General features: G+C 57.8%; 2 protein-coding genes across 2 annotated transcripts in view; both read right to left on the bottom strand.

Moving 5' to 3' along the window:
• Positions 1–390: 390 nt before the first annotated feature.
• Positions 391–6,662, bottom strand: LOC120394243 (nuclear factor 7, brain-like). The gene is made up of 6 exons (XM_039518479.1): positions 6,161–6,662; positions 4,648–4,743; positions 3,659–3,892; positions 2,821–2,843; positions 1,889–2,217; positions 391–742 (listed from the first exon to the last, which is right to left on the bottom strand). Exons 1-6 carry the CDS (start codon positions 6,587–6,589, stop codon positions 699–701), a joined length of 1,155 nt encoding a protein of 384 aa, XP_039374413.1. The 5' UTR covers positions 6,590–6,662; the 3' UTR covers positions 391–698.
• A 3,523-nt stretch (positions 6,663–10,185) lies between these two features.
• The window catches only part of LOC120394228 (epithelial discoidin domain-containing receptor 1-like), a 44,401-nt gene continuing 38,028 nt past the window's right edge, over positions 10,186–16,558 (bottom strand). Inside the window, 7 exon segments of the mRNA XM_039518455.1 lie at positions 10,186–11,841; positions 12,869–13,018; positions 13,387–13,621; positions 14,069–14,195; positions 14,198–14,268; positions 14,912–15,039; positions 16,050–16,288. Of these exon segments, the coding sequence (XP_039374389.1) occupies positions 11,701–11,841; positions 12,869–13,018; positions 13,387–13,621; positions 14,069–14,195; positions 14,198–14,268; positions 14,912–15,039; positions 16,050–16,288 (1,091 nt within the window). The 3' untranslated portion in view covers positions 10,186–11,700.

Raw genomic sequence — 16,558 nt, 5'->3', positions numbered from 1 at the left:
GCAATGACCGGGCACCTCTGTGATTGGCTCTGGCAGCTGCCCCGGCAATGTTGGGGGGGTCATGGTGAAGTCATTTTGGGGGACAGTCTAAGCAAACACCTCCTCCCCCCTTCCTGAAACTGCCCCACAACAAGCCATGAAGCCTGGGGGCCAGGACTCCTGGGTTCTATCCCCAGCTCTGGGAGGGGAGTGAAGGCTAGTGGGTTAGAGCCGGGGGGGCTGGGAGCCAGGACTCCTGGGTTCTATCCCCAGCTCTGGGAGGGGAGTGGGGGCTAGTGGTTAGAGCCAGGGGGGCTGGGAGCCAGGACTCCTGGGTTCTGTTCTGAGCTCTGGGAGGGGAGTGGGGGCTAGTGGTTAGAGCCAGGGGGGCTGGGAGCCAGGACTCCTGGGTTCTCTTCTGAGCTCTGGTTTATTTGATACACCACTTTGAAAATGTCCTCGTAACCAGGTTAATATCATCCAAAGACTCGATAGAATCAGCTACTCCTGCAACACGCAATGAAATGCCGGTGTCCTGCCTGCTGGGCAATCCGGGTACATTTCCATGGCGTGTCCCTCACACTGGCAGGCTAGAGAGGCTGGATCCTGGTGCCTTCACCCTCCACCAGATCTCCTCCTCAAAATATATGGCAGCTTTTCCTCTGAATCAGAATCTCCGAGGGCTGGGATCGGCCGCACAGAGGCACCCCGGGCGGTCGTCAGTTCCATGTGATAGGTGTGACCTCCCCATCAAGGACAGAGGCTAGAAAAGAAAAATAGTTGGATATTGATACCTTGCAGAAATGCAGCCAGCTCTGGGGTGGGTCCCGGCTCCCCCCTGTTGTCTGCAAAAGGGACTGTGACACTGCACCCCATATTCATCACAGTGGCATGATTGTGACATAAAAATGATGTATTTTGTACAAGATGTGTCATGTGAGGCGTCTATGAAAAAGACACGATTTGCTGAATATGATTATCCTATTTTTACGCATGTATCATTTGTGTATCTGAATATTGATTCTGTAGCTGTATTTCAAATGGGCTTATTCTGGGTAACACCCACAACTAGCCTTCCAGGTACAAGGATGAGGACTCTAGACAGGGCTGGTGGCTCGTCAGCAAAGACAATGGCCCATGGAAGAGCTTAGGCCGGCTGAAACGTTGGCAAGAAGCCTATGAGTGATGGCTTCTATGCCCCAGAAAGGGCCTGTGACCAGAACACGTGACATTAAACTCCAGCTTGGCACCTGTATTTTGCCAGAAACTGGGCTGGGAACTTAGCTTGAAACAAAGGGGTTCCCGCCGTGTGGAGAGACGATATGAGGTGGGGAGTGACAGCATGACTGGCTTTCACTCCTCCACAACTCAACAGCTGAAAGAAGCTCGGGAAGACAAAGGATTTATAATCCCTTAAAATCTCTCCTCCTGCAGTTAATACACTTGTTTAAAGGTTTTCTCTTAACCAGTGGGTCTTGAAGTGAAGTGCCTGGGGAAATCTCGGCTTGGTGGACACAGGCTTGTTGTGCAAATCCTTCCCACATCGAGAGGAAAGCCACTATACTGAGCTTGCATGGTGCAGATCCCCGTGCAGTGCAAGACAGGACAATTCTGGGTTTATAATCCAGCAACGGTGCAGGGCTGGGGAGCTGGGAAATTGGCTCTTGTCTCCTGCAGGTCCTCGAGGGGCTCGGGTAAAGCACTCAGGTAGTTCAGTTGGGCGTGTGGCACCACCTGCTGTCGTGCTGGGTGATAACGGCCCGGAGAGGCTGGCTGAGCCACCAGCAGAGCCGCGTGAGAAGGGCCAACCCAGTTGAGTGGTTAGGGGCACAGCCGTTCCCACGGCTCCCGGACTGCAGCCCGGGGGTGACAACCCGTCACAAGGACAAGGGTGAGAAACCAGCCTGACCTGCTTGGATGGTCCCCAGCATTTCCTGCCAGGCCTCAAAGTCCAGCGAGTCCTTGAATTCCTCGAGAGCCGGGTCCACAGCAACGATGTCCCCATCCTCATCTTCATCTCCCTCCTCCTCCTCCTCGCAATTAGCCACATCCTCATCTTCATCTCCCTCCTCCTCCTCCTCGCCATGAGCCTCATCTTCAGCTTCATCTCTCTCCTCCTCCTCCTCGCAATTAGCCACATCCTCATCTTCATCAATCCAATCATCGTCGTCGCTGCTGGACCCTTCGTCACTTGCACCGTCCTCTTCCCCACCGTGGCTCGACTGATCCTCCCGGACTCTACAGAGGGAGAAAGCTATTACACCAGCCACCTGTGCATGTGCACACACACACACACACACCCCTCTCCCTCTGTGTACATATGGATCTCTTTGTGTGTGTGTGTGCTCATACGGATCTCTGTGTGTGAGGTCAGATGTGTGTGTGACTCCATGTGATTGTGTGTGTACAGATCTCTGTGTGTGAGGGCAGATGTGTGTGTGACTCCATGTGCGATTTTGTGTGTGTGTGCATGTGTACAGATCTGTGTGTGTGTGTGTGTGTGTGCGCGCATATGGATCTGTGTGTGAGGTCAGATGTGTGTGTGACTCCATGTGCGATTGTATGTGTACAGATCTCTGTGTGTAAGGTCAGATGTGTGTGTGACTCCATGTGCGATTGTGTGTGTACAGATCTCTATGTGTGAGGGCAGATGTGTGTGTGACTCCATGTGTGATTGTGTGTGTGTGTGTGTGTTACAGATCTCTGTGTGTGAGGTCAGATGTGTGTGACACTCCATGTGCGATTGTGTGTGTGTGTGTGTGTCAGTAACACAAAGAGAGGAACACGCAGACCGAGTAGCCCTAAAAAGAAGTGTGCATGGGGGGGGGGAACCACACTCACCTTCTCATCAGCTCCTTGATGCCCTAGATGTGCGAGAAGGCGACAGGATTAGCCCCTGGAACTCCCCACCACAGGAACACCAGTGCCCCCTTGTGGGTGAGATGCCAGCCCTATGGGACAGTCCTTTCCCACCCCCTCACTCAGCCCCAATTCCCACCCCTGCCTCATCCAACCCCTCCTGTCCCCAGCTGCTTTCCCTCCATACCCCTTCTGCGGCGTGTTCCTCACGCCATACACCTGCCCATCCCCCCTAACCTGCTTCTGCCTCGACAGCCTGTTCCCCTCCCAGAGACTCCAGGAGTCCTGACTCCCAGCCCCCACACCTCGCTCTAACCCAACAAACCCCCACTGCCATCCTGGAGCCGGGGAGAGAACCCAGGAGTCCTGGCTCCCAGCCCCCCCTGCTCTAACCCAATAAACCCCACTGCCGTCCTGGAGCCGGGGAGAGAACCCAGGAATCCTGGCTCCCAGCCCCCCCTGCTCTAACCCACCAGCCCCCACTCCCCTCCCAGAGCCGGCAGAGAACCCAGGAGTCCTGGCTCCCAGCCCCCCCCCTCTAACCCACCAAACCCCACTGCTGTCCTGGAGCCAGGGAGAGAACCCAGGAGTCCTGGCTCCCAGCCCCCCGCTCTAACCCACTAGACCCCACTGCCGTCCTGGAGCCGGGGATAGAACCCAGGAGTCCTGGCTCCCAGCCCCCCCACTCTAACCCACTAGACCCCACTGCTGTCCTGGAGCCGTGGAGAGAACCCAGGAGTCCTGGCTCCCAGCCCCATTACACAATCTCCCATCCCACAGCTCCGTCATGCAGCGCCTGGCAGATGAAATCCCGCCTCACCCTGAGGAAGGCAATGTGATCGGAGGTGTCCAGCCCCGCCCGGGCTCTGGACAGGGTCTCGTTACGGAAGGTCACTTCTTCATCCAGCTCCTTCAGCCTCTCCTCCATCTCCGCCTGGTTCTCCTCCTTCAGCCTCTCCACGTTCTCTTTCATGCCCTGTTCCTTCTCCTGCAGGATCTGGTGGAGAACCCCAAACTCCTTGGTGATATAGCCCAAGAGGTCCTGGGTGCAGCTCTGCAAAGAAACCAGTGGGAGGTTCAAAACACGCCACCCACGGAGCGTGTGCGGGAGGCAGGACGATCGGTGCCTCAGTTTCCCCAACTGTACAGTGGGGAGAACAGCACTTCCTTACCTCACGGGGGGGCTGGGAGGGGTGAGATGGGAATTTTTTTGACAAAATGTTTTTTATAAAAAAATTCAGAACAATCGAAACTGCGTGAAACAGGGTTTGGACGCGACAACTCTCCTAAATCGGGACCAGTTTGGCAGGGAAGGTGAGGTAACAGGCCAGGCCCTGGTAACTTAGGGCCAGTCACTGACTCCTAACAACAACAACACCTAGCACTTTTCAGCCTCACAGCCAGCAGCCCTTGGCAAGTTTTCCCGGCTCTGCCAACCTCCGGGCCTGCGCTGTAATCCTGAGTCTTGGCTACTGGCCCTTGGTTAACGAGCGCTGGCCAAAAACTGGACTTGCGGGAAAGGCTGATTTTTCAAAAGGGGGGTTTCCGAAGGAAGCCGGTGTCATAATCCCTGTCTGACGGGTAGGGAAACTGAGGCACGGATTGGGGCAAGGACTGGCCCAAGGTCATCCAGTGGCAGAGCCAGGAATAGAACCCAGGCGTCCTGAATTCCTTGCCAGCGCTCGAGCCACCAGAGTACGTGGCATCGCTTGCCTAGGCCTAGATGCATGGTCCAGCCACTAGGAGGGGACAGCGAGCCCCCCCCCCCGTAAACGTGGGTTAAAGCCTGACCCCATCTCGGGACCATACCTCCAGCTCCGCCATGTTCTTCTGCTGGTGGCGCTGGTCCTGGGTGGCCGAGTTCAGATTGTCCTTCAGGGGGACGAGAGATGCCTTCAGCTTGTCCTGTGCAGCAGAGAGACCCACCCGTCAGCGAGGGCTTTACCCCTTCCTCACAGGCCAGGGCTTCTCAACCTTGGATCCTTTTCGTTGCTCCCCTGTGGCCTCTCTCTAGTTCGGCCCCGTCTTCCCGAACGTGCAGCGCCCAGCACTGGACACGACCCTGCAGCTGAGGCCTCCCCAATGCCAAGCGGGACACTGCCCTCCCGTGTCTTACATACGACACCCGTGAACCCCCCCCCCCCCCCGAATGATATCAGCCTCTATTGGGGCTGCATCACCCGGGTGACTCCTCTTCCGTTTCTGAGCCACTAGACACCCCGGCTCCGTTCCAGCAGCAGGGCCACCCGGCCTGTGGTTCCCGGCTTTGCAGGCCTGCGTGTGATTTTTTTTCCTTCCTAAGTGTAGCACGTTGCACGTGTCTTTACTGAACGGCACCTTGATTTCAGCCCCATTCTCCAAGGACACAGCGAGGAGCCCCCCCCCCCCCCACCATGATCTGGCCACCCAGGGGATGCAATGAGACAGGAGCAGTGCTGGGGACAGAGTCCAGGAGTGTCCCCCAGCCTAGCTCGACCTACTTAGACCCCTTGTGGGTTCAGCTCTGGGGATAGAACCCACAAGTCCTGACTTCCAGCGTCTATCTTCTAACCCAGTAGATCCCACTCCCAGAGAACCCAGGAGTCCTGGCTCCCAGTCCCCCTGCTCTAACCACTAGACCCCACTCCCCTCCCAGAGAACCCAGGTGTCCTGGTTCTTAGCCCCACCCCCCTGCACTCTAACAATTAAATCGCACTCCCCTCCCAGAGAACCTACACGTCCTGGCTCTCAGCCTCCCTGCTCTAATCACTAGAACCACCTCCCCACCCACAGAACCCAGGCCGCCTGGCTCCCCACCCCCCACCCAGCTCTAACCAATAGAACCCACTCCCCTCCCAGAGAACCCAGGTGTCCTGGCTCCCAGCCCCCCTGCTCTAACCACTAGACTCCACTCCCCTCCCACAGAACCCAGGCATCCTGGCTGCCAGCCCCTCCCCCCCACTCTAACCACTAGACCCCACTCCCCTCCAAGAGAACCCAGGCATCCTGACTCCCAGCCCCTCTCCCCACTCTAACCACTAGTCCCCACTGCCCTCCAAGAGAACCCAGGCATCCAGGCTCCCAGCCCCTCCCCCACTCTAACCACTAGGCCCCACTCCCCTCCAAGAGAACCCAGGCATCCTGGCTCCCAGCCCCGCCCCACTCTAACCACTAGACCCCACTCCTCCAAGAGAACCCAGGCATCCTGGCTCCCAGCCCCACCCCACTCTAACCACTAGTCCCCACTCCCTCCCAGAGAACCCAGGCATCCTGACTCCCAGCCCCCGCTCTAACCACTAGGCCCCACTCCCCTCCCAGAGACCCCAGGCCTCCAGGCCCTCACCTGATATTTCTGGACGGCGTTTTTGACAGGCAGGAAGACGTGGCCGCGGTGCTGGGGCAGGTCCCGGCAGATCACGCAGATGGGCCCCTTGTCCTGGCTGCAGAAGAGTTTGAGGGGCTCCTCGTGCTCCAGGCAGATGGGCCACCCAGCCCCGCCCCCGCCCGGCTGGGCCCCCTCGTCCAGCCGCAGCAGCCGGGCTTTCTCGGCCAGGCGGCCCAGGGCCCAGTTGGAGGCCGCGCTGCGCGGGGCGAAGGGGCGCCGGCACTCGGGGCACAGCCCCCGGCGCTGCCCCCTGGGGGCGCAGGGCTCCAGGCAGGCGGCGCAGAAGCTGTGCCCACACTCCAGCGTGCGGGGCTCCCGGAACAGGGCCAGGCAGATGGGGCAGATCAGGTCCTCGGCCAGGCTGGAGACGTCCAGCGCTGACGCCATCGCAGCCCCCCGGCCAGCCGGAGCCACGGGCACTGGGGGCTTTTGCTTTCGTTTCCTGCACACCCGTACACACCCCCCCGCCCGCCAGAGGAAAGGGAGAACCCGGCAGCTGTCACCGCCTCCCACGCTTCCGCAGGCTGGCCAAAGTTCAGCTCCTTTGCATGAGTCATAAGCAGTGCCTGGAGCTGCAGAGAGAACCCAGGAGTCCTGCCCTCCCCCCAGCTCTAACCCACTAGCCCCCACTCCCCTCCCGGGGCTGGAGAGAGAACCCAGGAGTCCTGGCTCCCAGCTCCCCCCGCCCCTGCTCTAACCACTGAACCCCACTCCCCTCCCAGGGCTGGGGAGAGAACCCAGGAGTCCTGGCTCCCAGCTCCCCCCGCCCCCGCTCTAACCACTGAACCCCACTCACCTCCCACAGCAGGGGAGAGAACCCAGGAGTCCTGGCTCCCAGCTCCCCCACTCTACCTACCAGACCCCACTCCCCTCCCACAGCAGGGGAGAGAACCCAGGAGTCCTGGCTCCCAGCTTTAACCCACTGGACCCCACTCCCCTCCCAGAGCTGGGGAGAGAACCCAGGAGTCCTGCCCTCCCCCCAGCTCTAACCCACTAGCCCCCACTCCCCTCACAGGGCTGGAGAGAAAACCCAGCAGTCCTGGATCCCAGCGCCCCCCTGCTCTAACCACTAGACCCCACTCCCCTCCCAGAGCTGAGGAGAGAACCCAGGAGTCCTGGCTCTCAGCCCCTCTGCTCTAACCACTAGACCCCACTCGCCCCAGAGCTGGAGAGAGAACACCCCTTTCCCCCCCATCTACCCTTCCTTGCTCCTTACTCCTCCTTCCCCCATTCCCCTCTGTACCCCTTGGAGGGTGTTTCTTTCCTCCCCACTGCCGTCCTGTTCTCCCCCCAGCCAACCTCGCCCATAACCAATGTGTACGGGGGGTTTGGTGGGAGGAGGATCAAAACTTCCACTCCCCAGCAGCTTTCTAATCCCCCCTCCCCCAATCCAGGGGGTCTCACACTGGGGGGTCAGGACCCCTCAGGGGGTCGCGAGGTTGTTACATGGGGGTCGGTAGCTGCCAACCCCCACCCCAAACCCCGCTTCGCCTGCAGCATTTCTAATGGTGTTAAATATACAAACCAGGGGGGTTAATTTATACGGGGGGGTCGTGCTCAGAGACTTGCTGCATGAAAGGGGTCACCCGGGAGAACCCCTCCCCCATCCCTCCTGGAGCAGAGCCTGCAGTTCGGGCTTTCCACCAGCAGGGTGCAGCCCTGCGCTCAGGTGCTATATAACCCCCCCACACACACTCGCCCCCGCCGCCTCCTGCTGCTCAGTTTCCAGGGTCCCTCCTGTGACTCGGTTTCCCGCGTTTGTTCGCCCGCTCCCCTCTCTCCAGCCTCTTCTGCACCCCACCCCGTCCCCCCAGGTCCCAGGGCTGCCCGGGGGGGGGGGCGATTTGCCCCAGGCCTCAGGCCCTGCAGGGGCCCCCATGGGAATAGACTATTCTGTGGAAGGGGCCCCTGAAATTGCTTTGTCCCAGGGCCCCCTGAATCCTCCGGGCGGCGCTGCCAGTTCCTGGCCTGCCCCCAGCTCCGAACCAGCTCGTCCCGCCCTGCAGCAACTTTCGTTTGTCCGTTTTCTTTCTCCGCACCCCCGGCCCTCGTGCGCCCGTTGGGAGCCTGGCCCCAGTCTGCAGCCAGCTCCTACCAACCTTCAGCCATTTTCTCTTTTTCTGCCGCCGGCTGCCTCCATCCCTCCGGCCTCAGTTTTGCGGCTGTGGCCCTCCCAGAGACCTGTATTCGCTGGCTCTCGGTCCAGCCTCTTTCCCCGCAGTTTGCAGCCGGGTCCTGCCAACCTGCAGCAACCGTCCAGGGTTTTCCTCAGTCGATTGTTCCTTGACCCTTTCTGCCCTTGTTCCCTTTGCTCGGTTTTCTGTGTGCGACCCTCCTCTTTTCCCCGCTGGTAACCGCTCCTCCAGCCCACCGGTTTTCGTTCTCTCGCTCGCTCGGCTTCTTTCGTTCCTTTTCTTTCCCTCCGCCAGGGCCGGCCTTAGGGAAAATGCCACCTTGGGGGAACTTGGGTTTTGGCACCCCTGGCCCGTGCGTGCGGTGTCCCCCCATTGCCCCGGCCCCCTGTGGGTGCCTCCCCATTGCCCCAGGCTCCCCACCCATATTTAGCCCTCTAACCCCTGCCCCCTAATCCCCGCCCTTCCCCTTTCACCCCAACCCCTGCACAGTGCCCCCTCTGCCCCAACCTGTGTATTGTGCCCCCTGCATCTCGAACCCCTGCACCCCTAATCCCCACACTTCCCCTTTCACCCCTAACCCTGGCACCGTATCCCTTGCGCCCCAAACCCCTGTATTGTGCCCCCTGCATCTCAAACCCCTGCACCCCATCCTGTGCCCCTAATCCCTGCACTCCCTGCCTTTACCCCAACTCCTGCCGCTCCCCGTCCTGCACCCACATGGGAGCTGGCCCGGATGCACTGCTGCTCCCTCCCGAACGCTGCTCCTCCGCCCCCCCGGAGCAGGGCCGGCTCCAGGCACCAGCTTAGCAAGCAGGTGCTTGGGGCGGCCCCTCCAGAGAGGGGCAGCACATCCAGGTATTTGGCGGCAATTCGGCGGAGGGTCCCTCACTCCCGATCGCGGATTTTGGGGGGGGGCTGCTTGGGGCGGCAAAACCCCTGGAGTCGGCCCTGCCCAGGGGGCTGTGAGTGGGGAGCGAGGAGCGACGTCAGGGCTCCCAGCACCCAGGTCACTTCCCCCACCTGGGCTGCATAAGGGGAGGGCAGGAGAGCAGCAGGGAGCAATTTCTGACACGACACCCGCAGCATAAACACCTCCTGTGCTGCCACGCCCCCCACCCCCGACCACAGCACCTTGGGCAGTCACCCGGGTGGCCCACCCCCGAGACCCCCTGCCTTCTTTTCCCCACTTTCCTCCATTGTGTAGCCTGTAGTACCCAAAGTCCCCTCCCAACCCTATAATGCAGGTTTTCCAACCCTGGAATCTTGGGGCTGTTTACTGAAACCAGGGGTGCCAGAATTGGGGAGGTCAGGGGGGGGCTGGGGGGGGGAAGAGGAGCCTGCTCACTTTTTTACATGGGCGTAATTTGGGGACAGAAGGCCACATTTCCCCCTCAAACTGACCAGTGTAAGTGCCAGAACAGCTCCAACTAGACGTCCCCTCACTCAATAATGATTTCCCATTGAAAACTACGTCTAGAGATTTATCGGTATGTCAGTTTTTACCCATTTCACGTGGGCTGCCTTGATCTTTTCAGAGTGCTGACTTTTTAAAATTGGGATGTTGTGTGGTGCAAAAGTCTCATTGTATTATGTCAACAGAGGTACCTTTCTCAACATTGTGTATCTACAACACTCAACCGCAGTTCTGAAATCATCAAAAAACCCAATATCAAGTTTGTCTGACAAAACGTTACAACCGAATTCCCACAACTTTTGATGAGGAAAGCAACGTCAAGGAGACATGTATAGAAAATGCAAAGTTTTTATTCACCACATAAAAGGAAACAGCTAAACAACAACAAAAATCTATATATTAGTGTAAAAATCTTTTTTTCTCTACTACAAATATGTACAGATCCCGTTTCCAAATAACAACAGTAAAAAAGAGAAAAACTACCAAGATTAGCAAGGAATTTAAAAAAAAATGAATAAAAAGCATTTGACAGGGTTGTGTGTGGGCGGAGAGAGACAAAAACATACACATCTGGATCATTAAATCTATATCACCGTCATCAATATTTACTCCTTGGAAACAAAAATAGGACTGGGGCTTTCGGAGACGTCTAAGGCAATTTAGTGCTCAAAGGTCATTCATTTCTCTGAGCCCTTCACTCACCTTCGCCTGCTTTGAGAAACTCAGCTCAAGACTTTGCAAAGTGGTCCGTGATTTCGCACCTTAAAGGCACTTGCTTTTCTGAGACGGCCCTTTAGCGCGGTGCCTCTTTCCCGCTACAGAAATGAACGCCCCCTAAAACACGAGGCCCCGGTGAAAATCTCGCTGCCCCCAGACTCTACAGTACGGTATCTACAATCCCTTCCTCCGAGTCTCAGGAGGAAGGAAAAATTAAATTACAATGATGCCCGGATCCCCTGCTGGTGCCAACCAGCAGTAGTTGCGTTGCTGTTGATTGGCATCAGCTGGGGATCTGGCCCTGTTAGAACGAACAGTGTCTCTTGCTTTGTTAGCGCCGACCCCCAGGCCCCTCCAGACCAGTCTCCCGCCTCTGGGGGTGGCCTGGTTGCCTCCAGGCTATTTCATTGTTCTCCCGTAGCTTCGCCCCACCCCTCCCTTCCCCTGTCCATGTCAGTAGCACTCGTACATCCAGTGTTCAGCTCACCCCGGTGCCATGAGACCAGGGTGCTACTTTTTCCCCAGTGTTAGTCCAGTCCATGCGAAATTAAAATAATACAGAAGTCTGACCCCCCAAGCCAGTTCTGCCCAGCCCCTTTGGAGTCAGCCCCGCTGCAGGACGGCAGTGGGGAGGAAAGAGACACCCTCCAAGGGACACGGGGGGGGGGAGAGTAAAAGGAGGAGTAAGGAGCAAGGAAGGGTAGATGGGGAAAAAAGGGAGTGAGAGACGTAGAGGGGATGAGAGATGGTGACAGAGAGTAGGGGAGAGAGAGAAAGAGAAAGGGATATAGTGTGTGTGTGTGTGTGTGTGTGTGTGTGTGTGTGTGTGTGTGTGTGTGAGAGAGAGAGAGAGAGAGAAAGTGAGAGAGGGATATGGAGTGTGTGTGTGTGTGTGTGTGTGTGTGTGAGTGAGAGAGAGAACAAAGAAAGCATGAACAGAAGAAGACACAGATGGCTAGGAAGGCTCAGGAATGCCTGGAGAGGGGTGAGCTAGCTGGAGGGGTGGCCAGCAGGCTGGCCCAGCCAGATATGGACAGACAGAGGTAGGGCCAGACACACGGACAGATGCCCCTTAAGACGCCCCAGTAGAGAAGCTTCCAGTTCCCAAATCCAGCTCCCCACCCGAGCTCCCGCACCGACGACCCACAGCTGCAGCTGGAGAGATGCAGAATAGAAGCTGACGCCTGGGGGTCCACATGGGTTGGCCCCCCCCCACCTCTGCTCAGCTTGGTTCACACCATGTTGAGGGCGTCCTCAGACAGGAAGCGGTGGAGGTGCTGGAAGGAGGGACGGTCCTTGGACTCGCGGACCCAGCAGCGCAGCATCACCTCGTAGAGAGCCAGGGGGCAGGCAGGGGGCCGGGACAGGTATATCTGGGGGGCAGAGAGGGGTCAGTGGGTGCCTGTCCCACAAGCCAGCCAGCTGTCCCGCCCTGGTGCCAGATCAGAGCCAGTACCCCTGTGACATACTATACCTCCATATTCACCCCTTGTATATGGTTATGATATATTTTGTGCAAAGTACGCCTTGTGAGGTATCATTTGAAAAGTCATAACTTGCTGAACATCATTGTCCCATTAAAAGCCGTGTGTGTCATTGTATACTGAGTTATGAGATGTTGCTACGTGTTTGTTACTGAAACATATTGTGAGTCTGGGGAACGCTCATGGACTAGCTCCTCAGAAATCACAAAGGACTGTAAACAAAGGCCTTGCCCGTCACTCCAAATGTCATGAACCAGAAGGTGCGAGCAAGAAATGTACAATGCACCTGAGAGATGCTTCGAACCTCACGTACGCAGGGGACTGCTTTGTCTACACCCCCGCAGGGCGGGTGGAGGATGTTCCTCAAGGAGAGGAGGAGGGTATAAAATAAGAGACAATGGTATCTGCATCACCATCTGGACACATGGACAGCAGATCGTTTGGACGACAAAGAGAAGAATAATTGAACTGTGTGTTTGTGGGGAGCAGGGAGACGACTCACAGTTCTGGGGTGCAAGAACGGGGCTGCGGGAATTTGGGGGTGTCTCCCCGTGTACCGTTCATGAGTGGTTGGGAGAGGATTCGTGTAACTTTGCTGGGTGCAGCGTCCCATGCGGATGGCTGTGTGCGGGCAGAGTCTGGAGGGGTTCTCCTGTGCTAGGGAGCTACGGGGGCGCAGCGATTCCACAGGCCAGGTTGTACCCTGGGGGATGTCACAGCCCCCTAGAGGATACAGGCCCAATTCCCACCCCCTGAGCCACCTCTGGAGCCGGAGGGCAGCCAGTGCCCCCTAGAGGGGAAAGATCCCGTGTCCCATTCCCCTCCCCCCCTGAACCAGCCGTGCCAATGCCTGGGGCCGGATGGGAACCGGCGTCCCTGGGGGACGGGGTGGGGGGTAATGCCCTGTCTCCGGTACCTGCTCGCCCTGGTCCCGGAAGAACTGCCCGGCGTTCTCGATGACCTGCTCGTCGGTCAGCTGGCTGTAGGGCTGCTCCTGACACAGCATCAGCACCTCCCAGAGCGTCACCCCGAAGGCCCAGACGTCGCTGGCCGTGGTGAACTTCCCCTGCATTGGGGGGCAGGGTTAGTGGAGGGGGGGGATAAACCCCAAGACAGAACCCTGCCCCCATCCCACTCCTCTCTCCTTTCCACACTCCTCTTTCCCCCGCTCCCTTCCTCCTTCTCCCCTTCCACACTCCCCCCTTTCCCTTTGCCCACTCCCCACTTCTACACTCCTCCCTTCTCCCCTAGGCCCCGCCCCTCTCCCCAACAGGCCCCGACTCCTGTCCCTGGCAGGATGCACTCCCAAGCCATCCAGCAAATGGGCCGTACACTGTGGCCCAGGATGCGGGCATAGTCCTCTCTCCACTAGCCCCGCCCCTTTCCCCAGGCCCCGCCCCTCTCCACCAGGCCCCGCCTCCCGGGGGGTCTCACCATGAGGATGCACTCCCAGGCCATCCAGCGGATGGGCAGCACAGCGCGCCCCTGGATGCGGTAGTAGTCCCCCGAGTAGAGGTTGCGGCTCATGCCGAAGTCGGCGATCTTGATGGTGAAGCCCTCCCCCACCAGGCAATTGCGCGTGGCCAGGTCCCGGTGCACAAAGTTGAGAGAGGCCAGAAACTTCATCCCCGAGGCAATCTGGGCCGCCACGTGGACCAGCGTGGGGTAGCTGGACAGAGGGGGAGGGGAGGTCAGAGAGATTCCCAGCATACACCGAGGTAGAGAAAGGGAGGGAACATCAGATATTCCCAGCATGCACTGGGGCAGCTGAGCAAAGGAGGAGGGGATGTCCGAGATATTCCCAGCATGCACCGAGGTAGAGAAAGGGAGGGAAACATTAAGATATTCCCAGCATGCACTGGGGCAGCTGAGCAAAGGAGGAGGGGATGTCCGAGATATTCCCAGCATGCACTGAGGTTGAGAAAGGGAGGGAACATTAGATATTCCCAGCATGCACTGGGGCAGCTGAGCAAAGGAGGAGGGGATGTCCGAGATATTCCCAGCATGCACTGAGGTTGAGAAAGGGAGGGAACATGAGATATTCCCAGCATGCACTGGGACCCCACAGGGTGCAGGGTTGGCAGGACTAGGCGTCCTTGGCCTGCCCGGGGGGTACCTGATGGTGGGGGCATCGCTGGTGCTGCCCCCCAGCTTGTCCTCCAGCTCGTGGCTGCTGAGGAACTGGTTGAGGTCCCCGTTCTCCATGTACTCGGTGATCATGCACAGGGGGTCGTCCCGCACGCTGCGCCCAGCAGCCGCACGATGTTGGGGTCCTTCAGCCGCGACATGATTTTCACCTCCTTCAGGAAGTCGTTCCTTGGGGTGGGGGGAAAGGTCTCATCAGCACCCCGTGGTGCACTCACGAGAGAACAACACACGGCTGCACAAGCATCCCCCTCGTGCAACATTCTGGTGTTGCATAAGCATCCCTGTTGCACGCTCACAATGGGACAGCCCAAGGGGACACAAGCTACCTTCTCATGCACTCACAATGAGCGAGCCATGGTGAAACAACCATCTGCCTTGTGCAAAGGAAGGCCTCTGGTGACACACCTGTCTCCCCTGGTACAACAGGATGACCTGAGTTTGCACGTGCATTCCCTTCTTGTGCACTCACAGTGGATGGTCCGAGGTGGAACAAGCATCCACCTCAGGCAATGGGACAGTCTGTGTTTGCACGACTGCCCCCCTTCCCCCGTGAACTCACAAAAGATGGCTTGACTCGCAAAAGCATCCTTCCTTGTGCATCGGGACATGCCATGTTTGCACATGTACCCCTCCTCGTGCACTCACAAGGGATGGCCTGAGGTCTCCCAAGGAACTCTCCATGTGCAGCAGGAGATACTGTGTCTCCACAATCACTCCCCCCATATGCAATGAGATGCTCCATATTTGCACAAGCACCGTCCCCCCCCCCCTCCCCTGCCCCCCCCCCCCCCCGCAACCCTCGTGCACTCACCTGGCGTTCTTGGTGGCGTCAGAGCGCAGGATTTTCACGGCCACCAGCAGGGGGCGTCCCTTGCGCACGTTGAATGGGAACTCCAGAATGGGCAGATCCTGGGGACTTTCTATCTCACAGAGATGCACCTGGGAGGTAGGGGTAGGGTGGGCAGAGAGCAGCAGCCAATCAGCACCTGGCAGGGTCAGCCACATCACCCGCCCACTAACACACCCTCCCCTGGACTCAGCGCAGCCTCCCAGATCCTTCCGCCTATGAAATAGTCCCCCCGCTTCCTCAGAGCAGAGAGGGATGGGGAAAGAGGTGGAGGAAGGTGTGGAGGGGAAAACAAGTCTACAGAGAAAGACAGACAGAAACAAAGGGGGGTTGGGAAAAGAGATAGACAGAAGGTGAGAGTGAAAGGGAGAGAGAGAGAGAACGGAAGAGTCTAGGCTGGTTGGAGGGAGAACGGACAGATGGATAGAGAGAAAGAAAAACAAAGAAGGGAAGAGAATAAAAGAATTAATTATGAAATAACATGAAAGGCTGAACCAAAGGAATGAACGAATGAAAGAACAAACGAGAGAATGGAGGAAAAAGAATGAAAGAACAAATGGATCAAAGAACGTATAAACGAATGCACAGACGAACAAACACACGAAGAAACAAAAGAACGAATAAAAACGTCTGACTGAAGGAAAGAATGAACCAATGAGTGAAGACGACAATGGAAGTACAAATGCATGTAATGAAAAAAAGAAAACACCATCAACTGAATGAATGAATGAATGAATGAATGAATGAATGGAGCAACGACTGCACAAAACCACAAACGAATGCACCGACAACAGAGAGAACACAGGAACTGACGAATGTGTAAATGAACAAGTGAAGGACTAAATTCGTGAAAGACGAAAGGGGCGACCGAACACGAGGCCAGGTGAATGAGGCAAAGGCTGAAGTCGTGAGCGGCTAAACCAACGGACGAAGGAATGAACGAAAGGCCCAGGGGAGGACCAAAGGAATGACGAGTGGAAGAATGGATGAAAGCACAACGCGAAGGATGCAGTGGGAGAATGGGCTGAAAGCAGGCGGAGAGTTGGGATGGTGGAGGGGGGCTGGGGGTGGCCAGAGGGGCACATGGGGTTCAGGGACCCACCTCTCCAAACTGCCCCTCCCCTAGCTTCTCCTTGAAGAGGAGACGCCCCCGGGGGAACTCCCCCAGGGCCATGTCCTTGCCAGCCAGCGCGTCCACGGCCACGGCGGGCACGGCGTAGGTGTTCCCGCCCGTCACCCCCTGCAGGTTGATAATGTCTGCCTCGGCGTAGTGCGGGACGTTGTTCTGCGCCGCAGCCTGGGCCCCGGCAGGGTCTGGCTCCATGTAGTCGCCGCTGCAGGCTGCGGGGGGCAAAGAGACTGGGGATTAGCGGGGACGTTCCTGTCAGCTGGGAGACCCCGATATGCTCCACCCCAGAGCTGGCTGCATCTCAGTGCTGGGATCCCTATATAAACAGCTGCCCCATCCAAGAGCTGGCTGCCTCTCAGTGATGGATGTGGGATCCCTGTATAAACAGCCGCCCCATCCCAGAAGCAGCCGCATCTAAGCACCAGGCAAGGGATCTCTGTATAAACAGCTGCCCCACCCCAGAGGTGGCTGCATCTCAATGC

The sequence above is a fragment of the Mauremys reevesii genome, unplaced genomic scaffold (assembly GCF_016161935.1).
Source record: "Mauremys reevesii isolate NIE-2019 unplaced genomic scaffold, ASM1616193v1 Contig43, whole genome shotgun sequence".
Taxonomy (NCBI): domain Eukaryota; kingdom Metazoa; phylum Chordata; order Testudines; family Geoemydidae; genus Mauremys; species Mauremys reevesii.
This window is presented reverse-complemented; position numbering and strand designations above follow the sequence as displayed.